Source organism: Ruditapes philippinarum, unplaced genomic scaffold, assembly GCF_026571515.1.
Source record: "Ruditapes philippinarum isolate M1 unplaced genomic scaffold, ASM2657151v2 ctg2080_1_1_1_1, whole genome shotgun sequence".
Lineage (NCBI taxonomy): Eukaryota > Metazoa > Mollusca > Bivalvia > Venerida > Veneridae > Ruditapes > Ruditapes philippinarum.
In genome coordinates this window covers 20268-38154 of record NW_026858091.1, presented here as the reverse complement: position 1 = coordinate 38154, position 17887 = coordinate 20268, and the positions used below count along the sequence as shown (strand labels likewise).

General features: G+C 34.3%; 1 protein-coding gene across 1 annotated transcript; it reads left to right on the top strand.

Annotated features, from left to right (window-relative positions):
- The first annotated feature begins 204 nt into the window (after window positions 1-204).
- Window positions 205-17175, top strand: LOC132752044 (protein sidekick-2-like). The gene is made up of 17 exons (XM_060742316.1): window positions 205-218; window positions 582-732; window positions 1134-1249; window positions 2758-2947; window positions 3299-3397; window positions 4083-4280; window positions 4879-5080; window positions 10412-10515; window positions 10919-10989; window positions 11323-11548; window positions 12358-12473; window positions 12642-12822; window positions 13567-13701; window positions 14464-14625; window positions 15258-15388; window positions 16025-16204; window positions 17044-17175. Exons 2-15 carry the CDS (start codon window positions 663-665, stop codon window positions 15356-15358), a joined length of 1971 nt encoding a protein of 656 aa, XP_060598299.1. The 5' UTR covers window positions 205-218; window positions 582-662; the 3' UTR covers window positions 15359-15388; window positions 16025-16204; window positions 17044-17175.
- Window positions 17176-17887: the final 712 nt, after the last annotated feature.

Below are 17887 nucleotides of genomic sequence, written 5' to 3'. Positions count from 1 at the left end.
AGTAAAACCTGGGGTCTATTCTTATTAGGGTTTAAAAATCCTAAAAACAAAAAATTTTTTAAAAATATTTTTTCCTCGAAACTTTTACCAACTCAATTGTTTTCTTTGAACTTTTCTTTTTTCGGGCCTTTGTCTGAGAGTGTTTGGGAAAATGGATTTCCCAAAAGGATACTTTATTTTCCCTCCCAAGCTGAGAGAATACCACTGAAAATGTTCAGGTTGCTGGAAAATTACGATATTGTTCTAGAATTTGTAAACAGTTTCTACATCTATATTTTCATGATATGCTTAAAACTTTTTTTGTGATTTGGTATGATATTTGATACATATATAAAACAAATGGTAGATCTACTATCTTAAAAGAAAGAGTCGACATTATGAATCAGAAAGGACTATTGTAAATTATAGTATAAAATGTAAAAAATATTGTGCCAGCCTTATTATTTGTTGCGGCCTGTCCTATTTTTTTGAGGTCCTCCAGGGCTCCTTGCCGCTGGTTCTTGTTGCTGGGTCGTATGGGGGTTGCGTTCGTTAAACGCCGCCTTGTTTATCATATATTATATTATAGCTATCTATTGCAGACCATAGATATAGATTATGATATAAGAGAGGACGGTGTTATAATAGCAGGTCTACGAGAATGGACGCAATATGAAATAACAATGATAGCGTATAATGATGTTGGCTATAGTAGGAAAAGTACAGAAATATTAGCTTGGACAATGGAGTCAGGTTAGACTTTTAAAATAGCGTTTTGTAGAACATTCGTGCAATGATTAAATGAAATAAAACAAATGTTATTTTATGGATGTTTATTATTATGTAACTAAGTTATAAAGAGGATAATTTTCACAAAGGCGGTTTTCGAAAAAACTTGCATCTATTTCTAAGTGAAGTGTTTTTGATGGACTGTATTGAAAATCATTTGTATAATTTTGTCAGAAAATGTCTAATTATATTCAAGCTGATGAACAAAAACTTTGTCTTCCTTTTTGTAAAACCTTCGGTCGTAATAATAAAACTATTACCATTCTATTCTAACTAAGGCTTAGCTCAATCCCAAGAATGGCTTGATACTTTGCACGGAAAAATCATTTGAAAATAAATATTGTTTCTTGTTATTATTCATACAGTACCGAGTAAGGGACCAGAGAACGTAGACGCCATAGCATTATCGTCAACTAGCGTGAATGTATCTTGGGACGATGTGCCAATATTACATCAACATGGCATTATTTTAGGCTTTAAGGTAAATTGTTTTATTCAAATTGAAAATATCTTAATCAAAGGGGAAAAAAATATTAGAAAAATCAGTTTGCATTAAAAACTTTTATTACATGCTTTTCGGTGGTTTATTGAAATATATCAGTGATATAAAAACTTTGATAATTTCACTGTTTTTGAATTTAAGCCCCTTACATTGTTTCAGTGAAATACCAGCGTGCACAGAACTGGGTACCAACTTAATGACGTGACGTCGTAAATGACGTCACGTTGTATTATTATTTGGCGCGCTTTTCATTCAGTATTAGGTTTAATGTCTTTTTAAAACGTTTCTTTGCATATAATAAAAAGAAAATTTGCTTAGTTTAGTGTAAGATCGAAATATATTTCACCTTGTGAACACCAAAAGTTCATATTTCACTCGTGGCTGCGCCACTCGTGAAATATACCTTTTGGTGCTCACTCGGTGAAATATATTCCGATCTTACACTGAACTAAACAAATATCCTCTATTTATTACATGCTTTTCGGTGGTTTATTGAAATATATCAGTGATATAAAAACTGGTAATTTCACTGTTTGAAACAGTGAAATTACCACTTTGATAATTTCACTGTTTTTGAATTTAAGCCCCTTACGTTGTTTCAGTGAAATACCAGCGTGCACAGAACTGGGTACCAACTTAATGACGTGACGTCGTAAATGACGTCACGTTGTATTATTATTTGGCGCGCTTTTCATTCAGTATTAGGTTTTAATGTCTTTTTAAAACGTTTCTTTGCATATAATAAAAAGAAAATTTGTTTAGTTTAGTGTAAGATAGAAATATATTTCACCTTGTGAACATCAAAAGTTCATACTATATACCTTTTGGTGCTCACTCTGTGAAATATATTCCGATCTTACACTGAACTAAACAAATACCCTCTATGTCATTACCAATCATTCTAAATTTATTCCATATTAAGGTGTAAGATAAAGTATGGTAAATTTTGTTATAATCTCCTGCAAGACAATGTTATATTTTACATATAAGGGCGGATTTTCATTAAGAAATTATTCCTTTTACGTTATTTCGTGTAAGTATCTATTTCTCTTCATCGAGTCAAATTACATCGTCCACATTTTGGGATGGTTAATTTCTTAATAATTTTTATGTGAAAAACGAGTTTTATTTACACAAAGCTCTACCACGTTTACAAACTGTATTGCACAGAAAGTTGACGTATATAGAACAGAACATTTATTTTATTCTAACCTTGGGTATAGTGATTCCAATATAAACATAATGTAAGTCAATCATACATGTCTAAATGATGAAAAGATAGATAAATACAGTCCAACCTCGATTGCATTATAAAACAAACGTCATAGTATATAGTGGTTTAATAAGATAAGTGTATGTTTAAAGAAATAAAAATAGTTTGATTATTGAATAAAAACATAAGTATTTAATTACACATGTGTTAGATAAGATGTGTTCAAGTATTTAGTTCAAGTGTTTAATATCTTATGTATTACAATAAACTACAGGTTGAGTATAAATCACCACTAAGAAATATCAGTTCCGAGTTCAAAGATGCACCTGGTCGAACCACCCGCCATGTTATTGTAGAAAACCTTCAAAAGTTTGTACTATACGAAGTTCGAGTGTTGGCTTACACAAAGATGGGAGATGGAGAGCTGAGTACCCCAGAAATTGTTGTGAAAACAATGGCTGACGGTAAATTTCACTACAACAGACTTATTTACATTAAAACACATTGCTGACACATTATAAAGCTAGTGTTCAAACATTCTTTTTGCCGGTGCTATGGGGTGTGCAAGATGTAGCACTTTCCACTAGCTCCCATGAACAAAACCTATAAAACCCAAGTCTGTTACTTTCAATCATTTGATTTTGTTTTCATCTTCCTCAAGGTATCCGTCCGTCCATTCCAGATTCTTAACACTTGCTTAATCGTTATCCACCTTTAAACTTACAACATAAAATGTTCAATGTATATTTCTATACGAAAATAAATGAAGTAGTGTTTCATTATTAATATGGTGGCTGCATGTTTTAATTACGCAGTACCAGGGCCACCAAGCAGTGTTTGGTTCCCGGCAGTGTCATACTACGAGGTCACAATTGAGTGGCAGCCACCACTAGATATTCGAGGAATACCAACAGGTATGTCTAAGGTAGTCTGTTCAGTTTATATTTTGATTTTGATTGGGTCTTACGTCGCACCGACACAATATGGGTCATATGGCGACTTTCCAGCTTTACTAGTGGTGGGAGACCAAAGATGCCCTTAGGCTCGAACTGGCACCTTTAGTAGAACCACCGACGTTCCCTAAGCTAGTCCCTGTCGGGATTCGAACCCACAGTGGTGAGTGGTAAGTGGTTGTTTAGTTTATATAAAAAGATAAATAAACTGTTTTGGTAATGAAGTAAACGCTTACATGGCCGATGAAATTAACAAAAAATATACCTTTGTGCATTTCTAAGTTTTATTTACAAATCGCTGTTGGAGTATATATGAAATGACGCCGGGCGTTTGAATCTTTAATAACACGCACTGTATTTTTTTTTTGAAATAATCAGACACAATTTGGTGATAACCTGATATACCACTTCCAGTACTGAAAAACTGTCTATTGGCCGCCTCTCAAAATATTTTAATGATTCAAGTTTTCATGTTCCATTTGAATATCTCGATACAGAAGGTTTTTGTTTTTGAAATTTAAAATGATGTATATCTATTCGTCATGCAAATTTAATAAATAAATAAATATTGCTACAATTCTTGAATTTCATCAGAAACTGATGATAAGAAATTGTCAAAAACAAAGACACATATCTTTTATTCTAGGATACAGACTAGAGTATAAAATAAGTGACAGCGATGATGAGTATATAACCAATTCATATATTAGTTCCTTAGATACAAATTTCACTGCTCGTGATCTTTATAGAGGCGCTTTGTATGACTTCCGGTTGACAGCTGAAAGTCATGTTGGCTGGGGAGAGGCTGTGTCCCTTCAAATCTTCACTGATGTTATCTATAGAGGTGAGTATTATCTGAACTTTCTCAACATCGTTTGTTACATTCTTAAGAATATTAAGCAGAGAATATGACTTGTACTTTTTATAACTTTCCAGGTGGTTTTATAAGCTAAGTGAATTGTAAGATTCCAAGATTTCAAAAGAAAAATTGATGGATGAAAAAATACGACGTATATTGTTCAGCAATATGAACAATCTGGAATACAGCGATAGAAATGCTGTAATAAAGTATAGGTTTAGTGTTTGTTAGTCAGCAACACTAAATATGTCTGGCCCGGTGCAGCCTGACGACATATCTAATGGAATTAATGCTGACTTAAATCACACTAACCTACTTAGCGGTTGAAAATATGTTTTGACTATTTATATAAAGATAGTATTAAAAGACAAGTTGTTGCAGATTGAATAAACTAAATGTACCAAAGAATTTATTTCAAAAATGGACCAATTTCATCGGACAATTATAATTTCAGCCACTAATAATGTTGATAGTAAGTTTTATTTCCAAATGAAAAGATAATGTTTTTTCAGGCTTGGTCTATTCAAATTCTTTAAAATGATTCACTGTTGTAAATTCCATATATATAACCATTGTTTTGTAGATGTGCCTCCGCGGCAAGGTCGACCATATGTTCAGAATCCGCCGACGAAAGCCAGATCAGTGACTATATACTGGTATCCGACTATTGACCGTTATACTCCTATCCGGAACTTCACGGTACAATACAAAAGCCTGAATGACGATATTTGGAACAATGTTTTGGAACCAATCTTATCCCCTCAAGAAACATATGAAGTAAAAGGGTTTGTGTTTCATTATTTGATAACAGGAAAGAAAGGGTAGGTGATTCCAGATTACATAACAAAATGGATTTCACAATATTGTATTTTAAGGTTTATTACATACCAGTAAATATTTTGCAATAATAAAAATAACATTTAGAAGAATTTTGTTTCATTTGAAATTTAAACATATTAAAATTGCAAACATGATGTAGCGCCGATATATGTCCAAACGTCGAAAAATGTCCAAACGACGATAAATGTCCAAAAATTGACGATAAATGTCTCAATCGCCGATAAATGTCCAAAACTCCTTTAACGATAAATGTCCAAAAATTAACGAAAAATGTCGCAACAAATTAGGTGCTCATAAATGTCCAAATCGGTTAACGATAAATGTCTCAACTTTTCATATGTTATTTGAAATTTATTGTATTGGATACTGTAACAGTCTATCCAACTAACCCGTGATTTTACCCTCTGGTTTACCCCCGACGTAAAATGTATCATACATTATTGTGCATGGCCAGTTGCAGATCCGGATGGGGCGCGGGGGACATGTGCCTTCTTAACTCACCGAAGCAATACGTTTTAGCATTGTTTGTGTTCTTCAATATTTTTGTGCCCCATATAACGTTGCCATTGTCCGTCCGAGTGTCTAAGTGTCCGTCCCGAAAGTTTGTGAACGGTATAGGGGCGTGGACAGAGTTGCATATTCCTTTACTGTCAAGTGGTCAAAAGTTAAGAAAAATATGCAACTCTATCTGGCAAACAAAGCAGTAAAAACCTGTTAAACCATGAGAGCTAATCAAGGGGTTAACTGCTTTGACAGTTAAAATCTGACCTACTGATTCAACAGCGAACAGTGCAGACCTTGACAGGATGACGCATTTGCTTGTCGGGGGATATGGTTCGACAATGGTCGTTATAAGCATATACGCAACACGTGTTAAATGGGTTTTGTGACTTTTCTCTTTTAAAAGTGCTGCGAAGACGGTCCTTCTCATGCTACATTGATTTAAGACATTTGTATTTGATTATTACTCATTCGCGCGTGGTGGACTGAACGCCACTGCCGGGCCATGGCCTTATAAATACAGAGTTTTGAAAGGCTACTTACACGTATCCCTCCAGTGTCGACCCAGATCAGTTTGCACGCAAATGCGTCACCAGATGAGGGTATGCACTATTAAACACCAGTAATTGGTAGTTAATGTTTTGTATGTCCCTACAGTGTGGCACTTTCAAGATCAACCTACATGGTTATACATGAATATAATGTATATATAATCAAGTAAATGTTCAACTAAATAAGGGGAAGTAACTGCTATATTACCATTTTACAGCTTCTGATTGGCTATAATTATGTCGTGGGAACATGATAATTATTTCGTGGGAACAAGATATTATCTTGTGGGAACAAAATAATTATTTCGTGGGAACAAGATAATATCTCGTGGGAACAAGATAATATCTCGTGTGAACAAGATAAATAAAGACACCCATGTGTCACATCTGTGCCACCGTAATAGACACTTGACGTAATAGTATGTTTTCTTGCTGTGCTGGTTGGATACAAACATGTGCATTTATAAATTACTTATATGTCAAATATTAACTTAACAATATTATATAAATAACACATGGCTGTCATTTTGCATTATGCTAACTGGTTACTAAAGCATTATCGTTTTTATCAATACAGAGTTATGTAAGAGTTATGTACCCCAGGGTGATATAAGAAATATTCCCCGGGGAATATATTCTAGGAGGGTGATATTCGATCAGAACACATTGTAGGCCTATGGGAGTTTTACATTGAAGGATATATTGAGGTATAATAATATATAAATAACACATGACTGTCGGGGTGATAGAGGATATTGTCAACACGAGAACTGGTATATTACATCGAGGCGCAGCCGAGGGTAATATGCCAGTTCAAGGGTTGGCAATATCCTCTATCACCCCGACAGCCATGTGTAATTTATTTTATTATACCGGAAAAAAACTCTTAGGTCAGCAGTCTTTGCCTGAAAGAAAATACAGATCATCACTTCACAGTTATAGCGATTTTGATCTGTAAATGTTCGATATACACAAAAATAGTATAATGTACATTGTATATAGATAAAAACAAGAAACAGACAGACAGACAGACAGACAGACTAGGAAATAAATAATATTATGCTAACTGGGTACTAAGGCATTATCGCTTTATGAATGAGTTATGTAAGAGTTTTGTGCTCAAAGGTGATATAAGACATATTCCCCGGGGAATATATTCTAGGAGGGTGATATTCGATCAGAACACATTGTAGCCCACATGGGAGTTTTACATTGAAGGATATATTATATATAGGTATAATAATATAAATGTTTAAATGACACCATCATATAGCAATTATAATGTTACTATTCGAATACTGTGTAATATTTATTTTAATCTGTTGACAAAAACTTTTAACATTTCTTCTCCATTCGACAAACGTTATTTTGAAATTATCACAATTTGTCAATGAATATTTTCATCTTCAAACTGTTTTTACACATATATTAACTGGTTTACACTTGGTTATGTCTTGGTTGCAACTTCGGTAATGTACTGATGCTATTTCTTACGGTCTTTTGTACCATATATCTGCAATCTCGTACCAACAAAGGGCATCAGTACATAACCGAAGGTGCAATCAAGCATTGGCCCATCTAGATTCTCTTATAATTTTGCGGATTTCTAATATTAGGCCACTGAACCGACCAAAATTCAGCAAAAGTCGTCTCACGCTTACAACATTCGGCACATCCTGCATTATATCAGGTGAAATGTATCCCTGTGCATCCCAGTGTCGTTGACGTTGAAGCATCATCAGAAGAGATTTCAAGACACAATTCTATGAATATTCAAAAGTACCAATCTTATAGTAACAACCATTTTTGTACGTAAAGACAAATTCATCAACTGTTTAGAAAATTATTAGTTTATGTGCATCAACTGAATAAATGAATATGGTAGAAATAAGCATACCTCTTTTTCTGTCCAAAATGTTTCACATTTTCAAGTTATATTAGTGTTCACTGCGCTTTAGTCGTGAAAATAACTCAATACATTAATACATTTTCAAAAAAACGTAAAATAAATTAATTCTGTCGATAGACTTCAGCAATTTGATGGTAGAAGCAAGAATATAATTTAAATATAGATGAATTATTATTGTACACAGACCACTTGCTCAAACGTTTTATTCTGCAAATCATTTTCAAAAGTACATGTACAAATGATGTCTGTACCAAATTCATATTTATGATACTTTCAAATCAATACTTATCTTGAAATTCAATTGATATACATAATGAATTATGTAATTATTGTATATTTTATTGAACAGACCACCTATAACAGTGATTTTACGGGTGATTTGCTACTCAAACCTTCCTCGGGTAAGTCGAGGAAGACTTTCAAATATGAATACCAATTCTACACTTGAGTTCACCTTGACCAAGGCGTCCTCAATTCGTCCTTAAAGAAGCCTTCCTCGAGTTTGAGTGGAGGTTGAGTTCGAGTGACGACACTGAATATAGCTATAAGTGTAGAGTAGCGCAATGCAGATGTTAACAAGATATGTTTGTAAAACATGTATGCCCCTCTAAACACAGCCAATTTAATATTATAACATTAGATTTTTAAATGTGTATAAAAATGCATAGTAAATTTGTTATGGAATACATGTATATCATTGCCATGGGGCAGAACCAATATGACCCATGGGTCCATGAAATGAGTAAACCCTGTAGTTGTCAATGAGACAATGTTACACACAAAATATCTTCTAAAAACAAGCTTTTCATGGTGAGGTCACTGTGACCTTTACCTTTGACCTACTGACCCCAAAATCAATAGAGTCATCTATACTAGTCATACCAAATATGAGGACAATCAGCCAAAGCATTGTCTAGTTATTGAGCGGAAATGGCATGGTCTACGGACCGACCGACCGACCGACCGACATGGGCAAAGCAATATACCCCCACTTCTTCGAAGGGGGGCATAATAACTTATTTTATTTGACTTTTTTTATCGTTGGTACCGGTTGCCCATATGACCAACGTCCTGAAGATTGTTAGTATATTATTTTTCGGGGGATAGTGCATGGTACAGAAGACGCCCCGTTCCAGAGGCGACCCTGGTTCTTTTAAGTGCCCGGTGTAAAGTACCAGTACAATGCACCTCGGTTTAACTTATTTTTCCCCCTTTTAATAGTAAGGGAGATAGACTGTATCCAACAATCAACTTATTTTCAAATACATTTTTTAAACTTTTTTAACAATCTCACAAGCATCCCGCTAGAGTCCCGGTGGTCGGTCGGGTGATCCAGGAACGACCGGGGTACGTCCGTAACTCTGTCGGCAACGTCCGGGATGATCAAGGGCTCTGCCGGGGCTCTACCGGTGATTGTCGGCACTCTATCTGACCGTACCGGGCTCTGCCGGGATCATACGGGACTCTGCCGACATCATCCGGGGCTGTGCTAGCATGGATCTAAGCTTTTATGATCTCTTTGATCGAAGACTTTACAGCGTTTGAATATCGTGTTAGGTCATCCGTCGTCCACTTACTATCTGCATTATCCGTAGTTTCAACTGGACTCTACATGGATGGCCCGGAGTTTATCCTGGTTGTTATAAGTATGGAAATTGGGTATCGCCGTAGTGCTACCGGGGTTATTAAGACTGCAACAATATTTTCATCCCGGATCGTCTGGGGTGGTCCTGGGCTTTGCCGGGATGCTGGTGAGAACGCTACTTAAATCGGTACTTTTAATATCTATGGAAACCTTTATAATTGGCTGATGCATTACTGTTGATCATAGAAATAAGTGCAATTTACATGAAAAGTTGAGACATTTATCGTTAACCGATTTGGACATTTATGAGCACCTAATTTGTTGCGACATTTTTCGTTAATTTTTGGATATTTATCGTTAAAGGAGTTTTGGACATTTATCGGCGATTGAGACATTTATCGTCAATTTTTGGACATTTATCGTCGTTTGGACATTTTTCGACGTTTGGACATATACCGGCGCTACACCTGATAAATAAAATAACCAAGCAAGTGTCTGATATTATAAAAATTTTCAGGCTCGGCACGAAAAAAATGAAGGGTTCGGTTTAGCCTCACCGTTCTTTTTTTCTTAGCCTTGTTTGATAAATTTTGTAATATCAGACACAAGCGTAATATTCTCTATATATCATCACTCCGTTTTTTTTTTAAAAATCTTTAATTTACTATTTTATGGAATTATTTATAGCGATTTTGTGTCAAAAATGTGAATGATTTATTATGACTTTCAGACTGCGTCCCGATACAATGTATGCGTTCAGAATTGCTGCATCTAATGACATTGGAACCAGTCCATTTAGTGAAGAATCTATGTTTGTGTTTACACAAGAAGATTGTAAGTTGTGTTGGTTTTCATGTTTTTTAATTAGAAAAGTTCAGCTTTTATCACCATTATCTGTCATGTGTCGTTGGTTGGCTTCTTTGTTATTTTTAACGAAGATGTATTATAAATTTGATGTTATTTTTTTTTTTCTTCTCTTCTCCTCATTTGTTGTTGTTGTTGTTATTGTTGTCGTCGTCGTCGTAATACATTTCATTTATTGTTATTTCTTTATTATTATTATTATTTTTATTGAATATGTATTCACAATAAATTTGGTTAAATTTCTGATTTTATATAAAGACAAAAGTTATTTTAACAGTAAATCTTAAATTCTCACCAAACAGGCAAAAAAAACAGAAACGAAAAATAAAAGAAAGAACTTATCTTTATGAAAATTTGTTGTTACTATTTATAGATCCAGAGGGAGCTCCACAATATGTTTCTGTGGAACGGCTCACGAGCACATCGGTGAAAGTCAGTTGGGAGGTAAATTCTGTTTTCTACAAGTGAACTTCTAGCAAGTTGTCCTTTTTATTATAAAACTAGCCGACTGACACATTTAATAAATGCTTTGTGATATTTCCCTTAAAGTATTTAATTATTTTAAAATTATAACTTGTATTTATCTTTTTCTTCTTTTCGTAAAACTCATTTTAAGATTAAGCCACTGAAAACATTTTCTCTTCAGTATTCGATAGCTTTTCTCTTTCAAAACGAACAAGTGTCATTTTAGCACTTTTTTCTTCACACAAGTTTTCAATTTCAAGATTAAGAAAAGTATATCAATTTTTGTAATCTAAAACTAGTACTTTAATTTAGCAACCCAGGTCTAGAACCTTGAATGGAGAATTGCTTGGGTATGTGTTGATGTATAAAGCACTAGAAGACAACGATTATGTCGAACTAAGAGTTTCTAAAGACAACCATGAGGAAAATATACACAATCTTACAAAATTTGTTTACTATGTGTTCAAAGTAAAGGCATTTAACGCAATCGAATCTGGACCTGCTAGTGAAATAATTACTGTTTTTGTTGGAGAAGCAGGTATGTGTAACTTGTGTTGATTTTATGTCAGATTATATATATAAAGATTATATTTGACTGTAAAATCTTTAAATGTTTATTATTCTTTAAAAGCATATGGGCTATGTCACGACAAAACCAACATAGTGCGTTTGCGACCAGCATGGATCCAGACCAGCCTGCGCATCCGCGCAGTCTGATCAGTATCCATACTGTTCGCTATCGGTTTCTCTACTTGTTATAGAGTTGGTAAGCGAACAGCATGGATCCTGATCAGACTGCGCAGATGCGCAGGCTGGTCTGGATCCATGCTGGTCGCAAACGCACTATGTTGGTTTTGTCGTGACGCGGCTCATATAGGTTGTGTTTTCAATTACCCACTCGCATCACAAGCTTGCCCTCAGATTATAAGATTTTTTTCTGACTTCTATTTCAAATCCTAAGATTTCAGGATTTTTATTTGTAAATGAACATTCAGTTGCAGTTTTGACTAATCAAATACCTGAGTTCTTAGTTGAGCTTGAAGAATTTCTTTATAACATCAGACCTTTTTTCATCATATTGTATTAACACAATTTTCTTCAAAAGAGTTTCAAATAATCTCCATGCTTATGCAATGGAAAATTGCTTTAACGAAAGGAAACCAAAGATAATTAATTATGAAAATATTACAATTTAAAACTCTCATAATGTTATAAAAGTGCTATCGGAAACTGCCTTTGACACAATGCAATGACATATAATCAAGTTTTTATTTAACGTAAGTATTTATCTTAAACTTTCAATAGTAATTTAGATTACTTAACACATTTATTCCCATACAATTATAGCACCATCGGCTGCTCCGGTGAATATTGAAACCACAGCTGTGTCGCCAACAGACATACATGTGACATGGCTGCCGCCATCACAGGAATCACAGAACGGAGATCTCTCGGAGTATCGGGTATAAATCTGTAATTTTTTTCAAAACATCATATGTCTGTATGAATTTCTGCACGTTTTTATTACAGTTTTTTTTATCTCTGTGGCTATCATATTAAATTATCATTTTGACAACAAAAGGGCAGAGAAAATATCATGAATTCATTTTTATATCTATTCTTCATTGCAGATTTCGTATTGGAGAAGATATGACCCTGAAAGTTCGGCCAATCAGGTTACCACAGAGGACCTTACTGTAGACATTGTTAACCTTGACATTTACACTGAGTATTCTATAAGGATTCAAGCAATAAACCGTGCAGGCGAGGGACCAAATAGCGATGTCATATTTGAGACAACTTTAGAGGACGGTAAGTGAAATAGTTTTGTTATTAGAACAAGAATTGTCTCTTGAAGAAGAAGGTATATACGTTACATTTAAACACATGGTTTGACTACAGATTTATACCATTATTGCTCTATATACACGCACTCCACTGTAGCATTGATTTTGCTTTATTAATTCCGTAAGCTAACAGAGACGTTTTTCAGTTCCATTAGATATAATTAAAAAGATATACCGATCGAGTCGTTATCATGACGACTTAAGGTCAGAATTCGTCCCCCATTGGATTCGTTCTAATGGGCGCGTCGGCTGACGTCAAAATCGTCAGATTGCTAACCGTTGTTTTCCATGATCAAGAATCTTTATACTCATTGCTTAGTGCTTAGTACTGGTTAATTTCAGGAACGGATTCGAGAGAGTTTCAATAAGCTTATACCTTCAGACACAATCGAACTAAAATAAAATTGTATATACTAAACAATGCAAGGCACGTAAGGGATGATACAATTTTGTAGTGTTATCTTATAATTGCTTAAGTTATTGCCCATTCCTCTACATTTATTCATAACTTATACGCGTTGTGTGCTGAAATAAGCACGGTCATTTACTATATACAGATTATCGATCAGGCCATATAACCTATCAAATATCTTTATACTACAGAGCCTTCATAGGCTTAATATTCCTCTACAGCTCTCTCTAAACTTATTCAACCCAAGTCATTTAAAACAATATCATGGACATATAACCTTTATGATTAAAATTTCAGTACCAGGAAAACCTGTTTCACTAACATTTCGGAATGTGACATATACATCACTGGACATGCAGTGGGAGCCTACTTTACAACCTAACGGCATAATCATCAAATACAAACTGACCTATCAAGAACAAAATTCTGCACGTACGTACTGATGATAAAGTCAGGAGTAGTGCTGCTGCTGCTGCTGCTGATGATAATGATGATGAGGAGGAGTGTGATGATTGTGGTGGTGATGATGATGATAATGATGATGATGATGAGGATGATGATTGTGATGATGATGATGATGATGATGATGATGATGATGATTGTGATGATGATGATGATGATGATGATGATGATGATGATGATGATGATGATGATGATGATGATGATGATGATGATGATGATGATGATGATGATGATGATGATGATGATGATGATGATGATGATGATGATGATGATTGTGATGATGATGATGATGATGATGATGATGATGATGATGATGATGATGATGATGATGATGATTGTGATGATGATGATGATGATGATGATGATGATGATGATGATGATGATGATGATGATGATGATGATGATGATGATGATGATGATGATGATGATGATGATGAATGATTAAAATGATGATGATGATTATTTCCAAATAGTTTTTAATGTTTCACAAAACTACCAATCTTCTTGACCTTTGCTGAAGTATTTTGAACCAGTTGTTCATGCGGGCAAACAAACAAAATGTAGACAAATAAAATGTTTTCCTGTTCAGCATTTCTAAATAAGCGAATAAAAAGTACAATGTTTTGGTTAGATTCGCGAAACACAATGAATTGTATTTCTTATTATAACAATAAAATAAATGGTATAAAATGATATGATTATATTATAATAACGAATATTCGTACTTGAAAGGTGAAAGTCACGTGACAAACCTAGAAGTACCAGGTGACTCATATATGAAAAATATCAAAAATTTACGTGAGAATGCCACCTTCGTATTTAGTGTATCAGCAACAAATTCCATTGGCCAGGGACAGGGGATAGTGAAGACTTTAATCCTAGGGCCACAACCAGGTAAATTTTATACAATGCCGGAGCAATATTTTCCTTGCGCATTTCCAGTTACTCTTTTTTATTGACCTTACTTGATGCCATACTTTTTGTGACTATAAAAACTGCTATTCATATGTAGTTATTTGGTTTATATATTACATATATGTTCTAATATAAAGTTCTCAAAATTTAAATATAAAAAGGCTATTGTTGACTTTTTATCGTTAAAGGGACTCAACTGAGGTTTTTACATGACGGGAATGAAAATAATGTTTTGAGATTTATGTTCCATTTGATAAAGGTTTCGAGCAATAACTTGTGTGCAAAATTTCAGATCATTCTCTCTCTCCGTTCTTTCAAAATAATCATTCTAAGTGTGAAATAGATAAAAAAAAAATGAAAAGCGTTGCAACGCTTTTTACTTAATCTGGGCTTAGAATAGCGCAAAAATACGATTATCAGTTTATTTCTGAGTATGTTTTTAAATTAATTTTAGCATATCGTTCTGTTTTAAGTGTCCCAGCTGATCTATGTAAGAAATTCATATTTTATATTTTAGACTTTTAAACCTCTTTGGAGTTCCTTTAAGTTGATTGTCTTGTTCTGACTAACTGACCATTTTTTTGGAATCATTTAATTATCATTTGTTCAAGGGTCGCCTGAAGCCCCGCATCATTTGACGTTCAACATGGATGAAAAAAGACGTAGACTATTCTGGAATGGAGATCTGGTTCTAAAGGTCAACTGTCAATAACTAGACATGAAATTCAAGCACAGGAAGCGTGTTAGTGCGATGTTTTAATACATGTACTTGTATCTGACCGAATATCTTAAATAGGAATTCGCGTCCAAAAGGGACATGGTGTACTTGGAAGTTGGATAAGTCTATAATGAGCAATAAAAAAATAAACTAAATATTTCAAAACAGTCAAAGCAACATGCCTCCAGGTTCATACTAACTTTCATGAACATTTTGAAAAGTCATTTAAAACTAAAATATTGAGAAGTGAACAAAGAAAGTAATTTACACATTGCCATCGGCACTTACAATCCATGTAAATTACGAAAAAAAATGAAAAGATAGCCCAAAATGGGTTAGTGGTGCAGTAGAAATATGGTGATAAATACAGCAAAATCAGTCATTATTCGCAAATAACATGTTACTTATTATTCGAATCTTTAAGTATTAGCATATTTGTCTCCAGTTTGGTTTTCTTGAAATGTTTTGGCTTAGATACAGCTTTAAATATCTGATCACCTTGCAAAGATATGCATGAAGGCCTGACTCTACGCTTGAAGCATAATTTGACAATTTTGTTAGTATCTATAGTAAAGTAATTTATTACTGAAATTAATACATTTGTAGCACTATTCATATTCATATTCGTACTTATAGCATGTATATTTTTGTATTCAACAGATTCCTGTCAATGGACAACTGTCAAGAAAATTGGTACAGACACCTGGGTAGATCTGAACTTGAGGAATTTGAAACCGGAAACCAAATATAGGCTGCGCGTTATTGCGTTTAATACATACGGAGCGAGCCCTCAAAGCGTCCCGTCAGATGAGTTCAAGACACCGGCACAATCAGCACCTAGTACGAATTACTATTATTACTGCCACTTAACAGAAAATTACAAATACCAAAAGAAGTTTCCTTTGCCAAATCACTGCTTATTGTGCATTTTGCAAAAAAAAAATCTAGTTCGAACGATTGAAGAACAAGTAATGCCAGGTCATCAATTAGTTATGTTATATATAAATCTTAAAAGGTTGGGGTTTGATCCTTTGCAATAATTAATTCCAGATTTGGCGAAATGCTAAATGCTTTAACATGCTTTGGGCCAGGATACAGACTAGATATTATATCATATGATTTATGAATAAGTAATAGAAAGAGATCTGAAACATGAAGCTAATCTGATTGTTAGAAGGCGAACCGTTTATCGATGCAGTTTGTTCTTTCTTGTTCAGATTTGGCTTGTGAAAATAGCGGTTAGTAATAACATGCACGTGCTTAACGATGCAGTTATTACCACAGAGCATGCCATATGCTCTTTGGTACTATGTGACGGCAGAAGGAAAGCGACAGAAATATATATTTAATCTCGTTATTGTATTCTCCGGTTAATTCTGAAAAGGAAGTGTTTTATGTTACTATGATACAAAAGAGAAAGAACGTCAAAACACTTGGCAATCTGATTAATAATCGGGGGCTACGCCCCCCTTGTACAAATCAGATAGCCTCGTTCGTGTTTCGATGCTCTTTCTCTTACTAAATAATTCTAATTGGAACCTAATTAAACAGATCCTCCAGGAAAGCACTTTCAAAATTTACGCAAATCGTCCAGCATAGCTTTAAAATGTATAAGGATTTTTATAAAATGTCTGATAAATCACACAGTCAAGATATATTACAGAATTCCTCTTGTTCAGCACCTCCTCTCATCTGGAAGGTATAGATATGTTTGCTGCGAGTGATGAAGACCCTGTTCTGTTTACAATAAAAAATGACACCTACATGCGAAGGATCGTTGGACTTACGTTCGACTACAGGAATCAACGCATATTCTATTCGAATATAGAACCAGACTCGAACACAGTTATGGCAGTGTCTTTTGATGGTACAAAAATCTTCAAAATTGCCGAAGGTATTTTTTTTTTCGTAAAAAGCTTAGAATAACTAATATCTGGAAATCTTTTCGCGATCTGAGGTCAATGACTGATGGACAATGGCCAATGTTTTCTTTTCCCAACCTTTTGCCTGTCGTTCCACCATACGAAATAATAAGTGCACGGCATAAATTAGCTGCAAGCTACATTTAGAACGAACTTATACTGTGGTACTTGATTTATTATTACTTGATGTATTAGTAGTGTAATAACCTATGTTTAAGTCTAATTATGGCTTTGTTTGCTTTGCAATGACTGTGACCGAAGTCCTGAAACAGCAGAAATACATTCGCCTTATGTGTTATTTTGAATAACTTTGGTACCATTTAGATAAATAATAAAAATAGTAATCTTCCATGATCACCGCCGTATGTATACATCTGCCGATGTTTCTAAATTTAAAATTTCATCATTACATGTTTAAATGTTGAATACTGTTCAAGGCGGTACTAGGGGACATGGACAGTAGCTTGCACTTTTCAGTACTGTCCATGAACAAGCTAAATCAAACAGAGCCTGCGGCATTTTCAATTTTGCCGTTTTGTCGTTCTTTAGGGTTCTATTTATCTATATTTTTACATATATTATATATCAGCATTTTCTAAAG

Bases quoted from the DNA above. Each gene is read 5' to 3' on its own strand.
- LOC132752044 (XM_060742316.1), top strand. From the start codon at position 663: ATGATAGCGTATAATGATGTTGGCTATAGTAGGAAAAGTACAGAAATA. The intron at 4,281-4,878 runs GTGAGTATTATC...ATTGTTTTGTAG, and splicing joins CACTGATGTTATCTATAGAG to ATGTGCCTCCGCGGCAAGGT. The intron at 13,702-14,463 runs GTACGTACTGAT...CGTACTTGAAAG, and splicing joins TCAAGAACAAAATTCTGCAC to GTGAAAGTCACGTGACAAAC.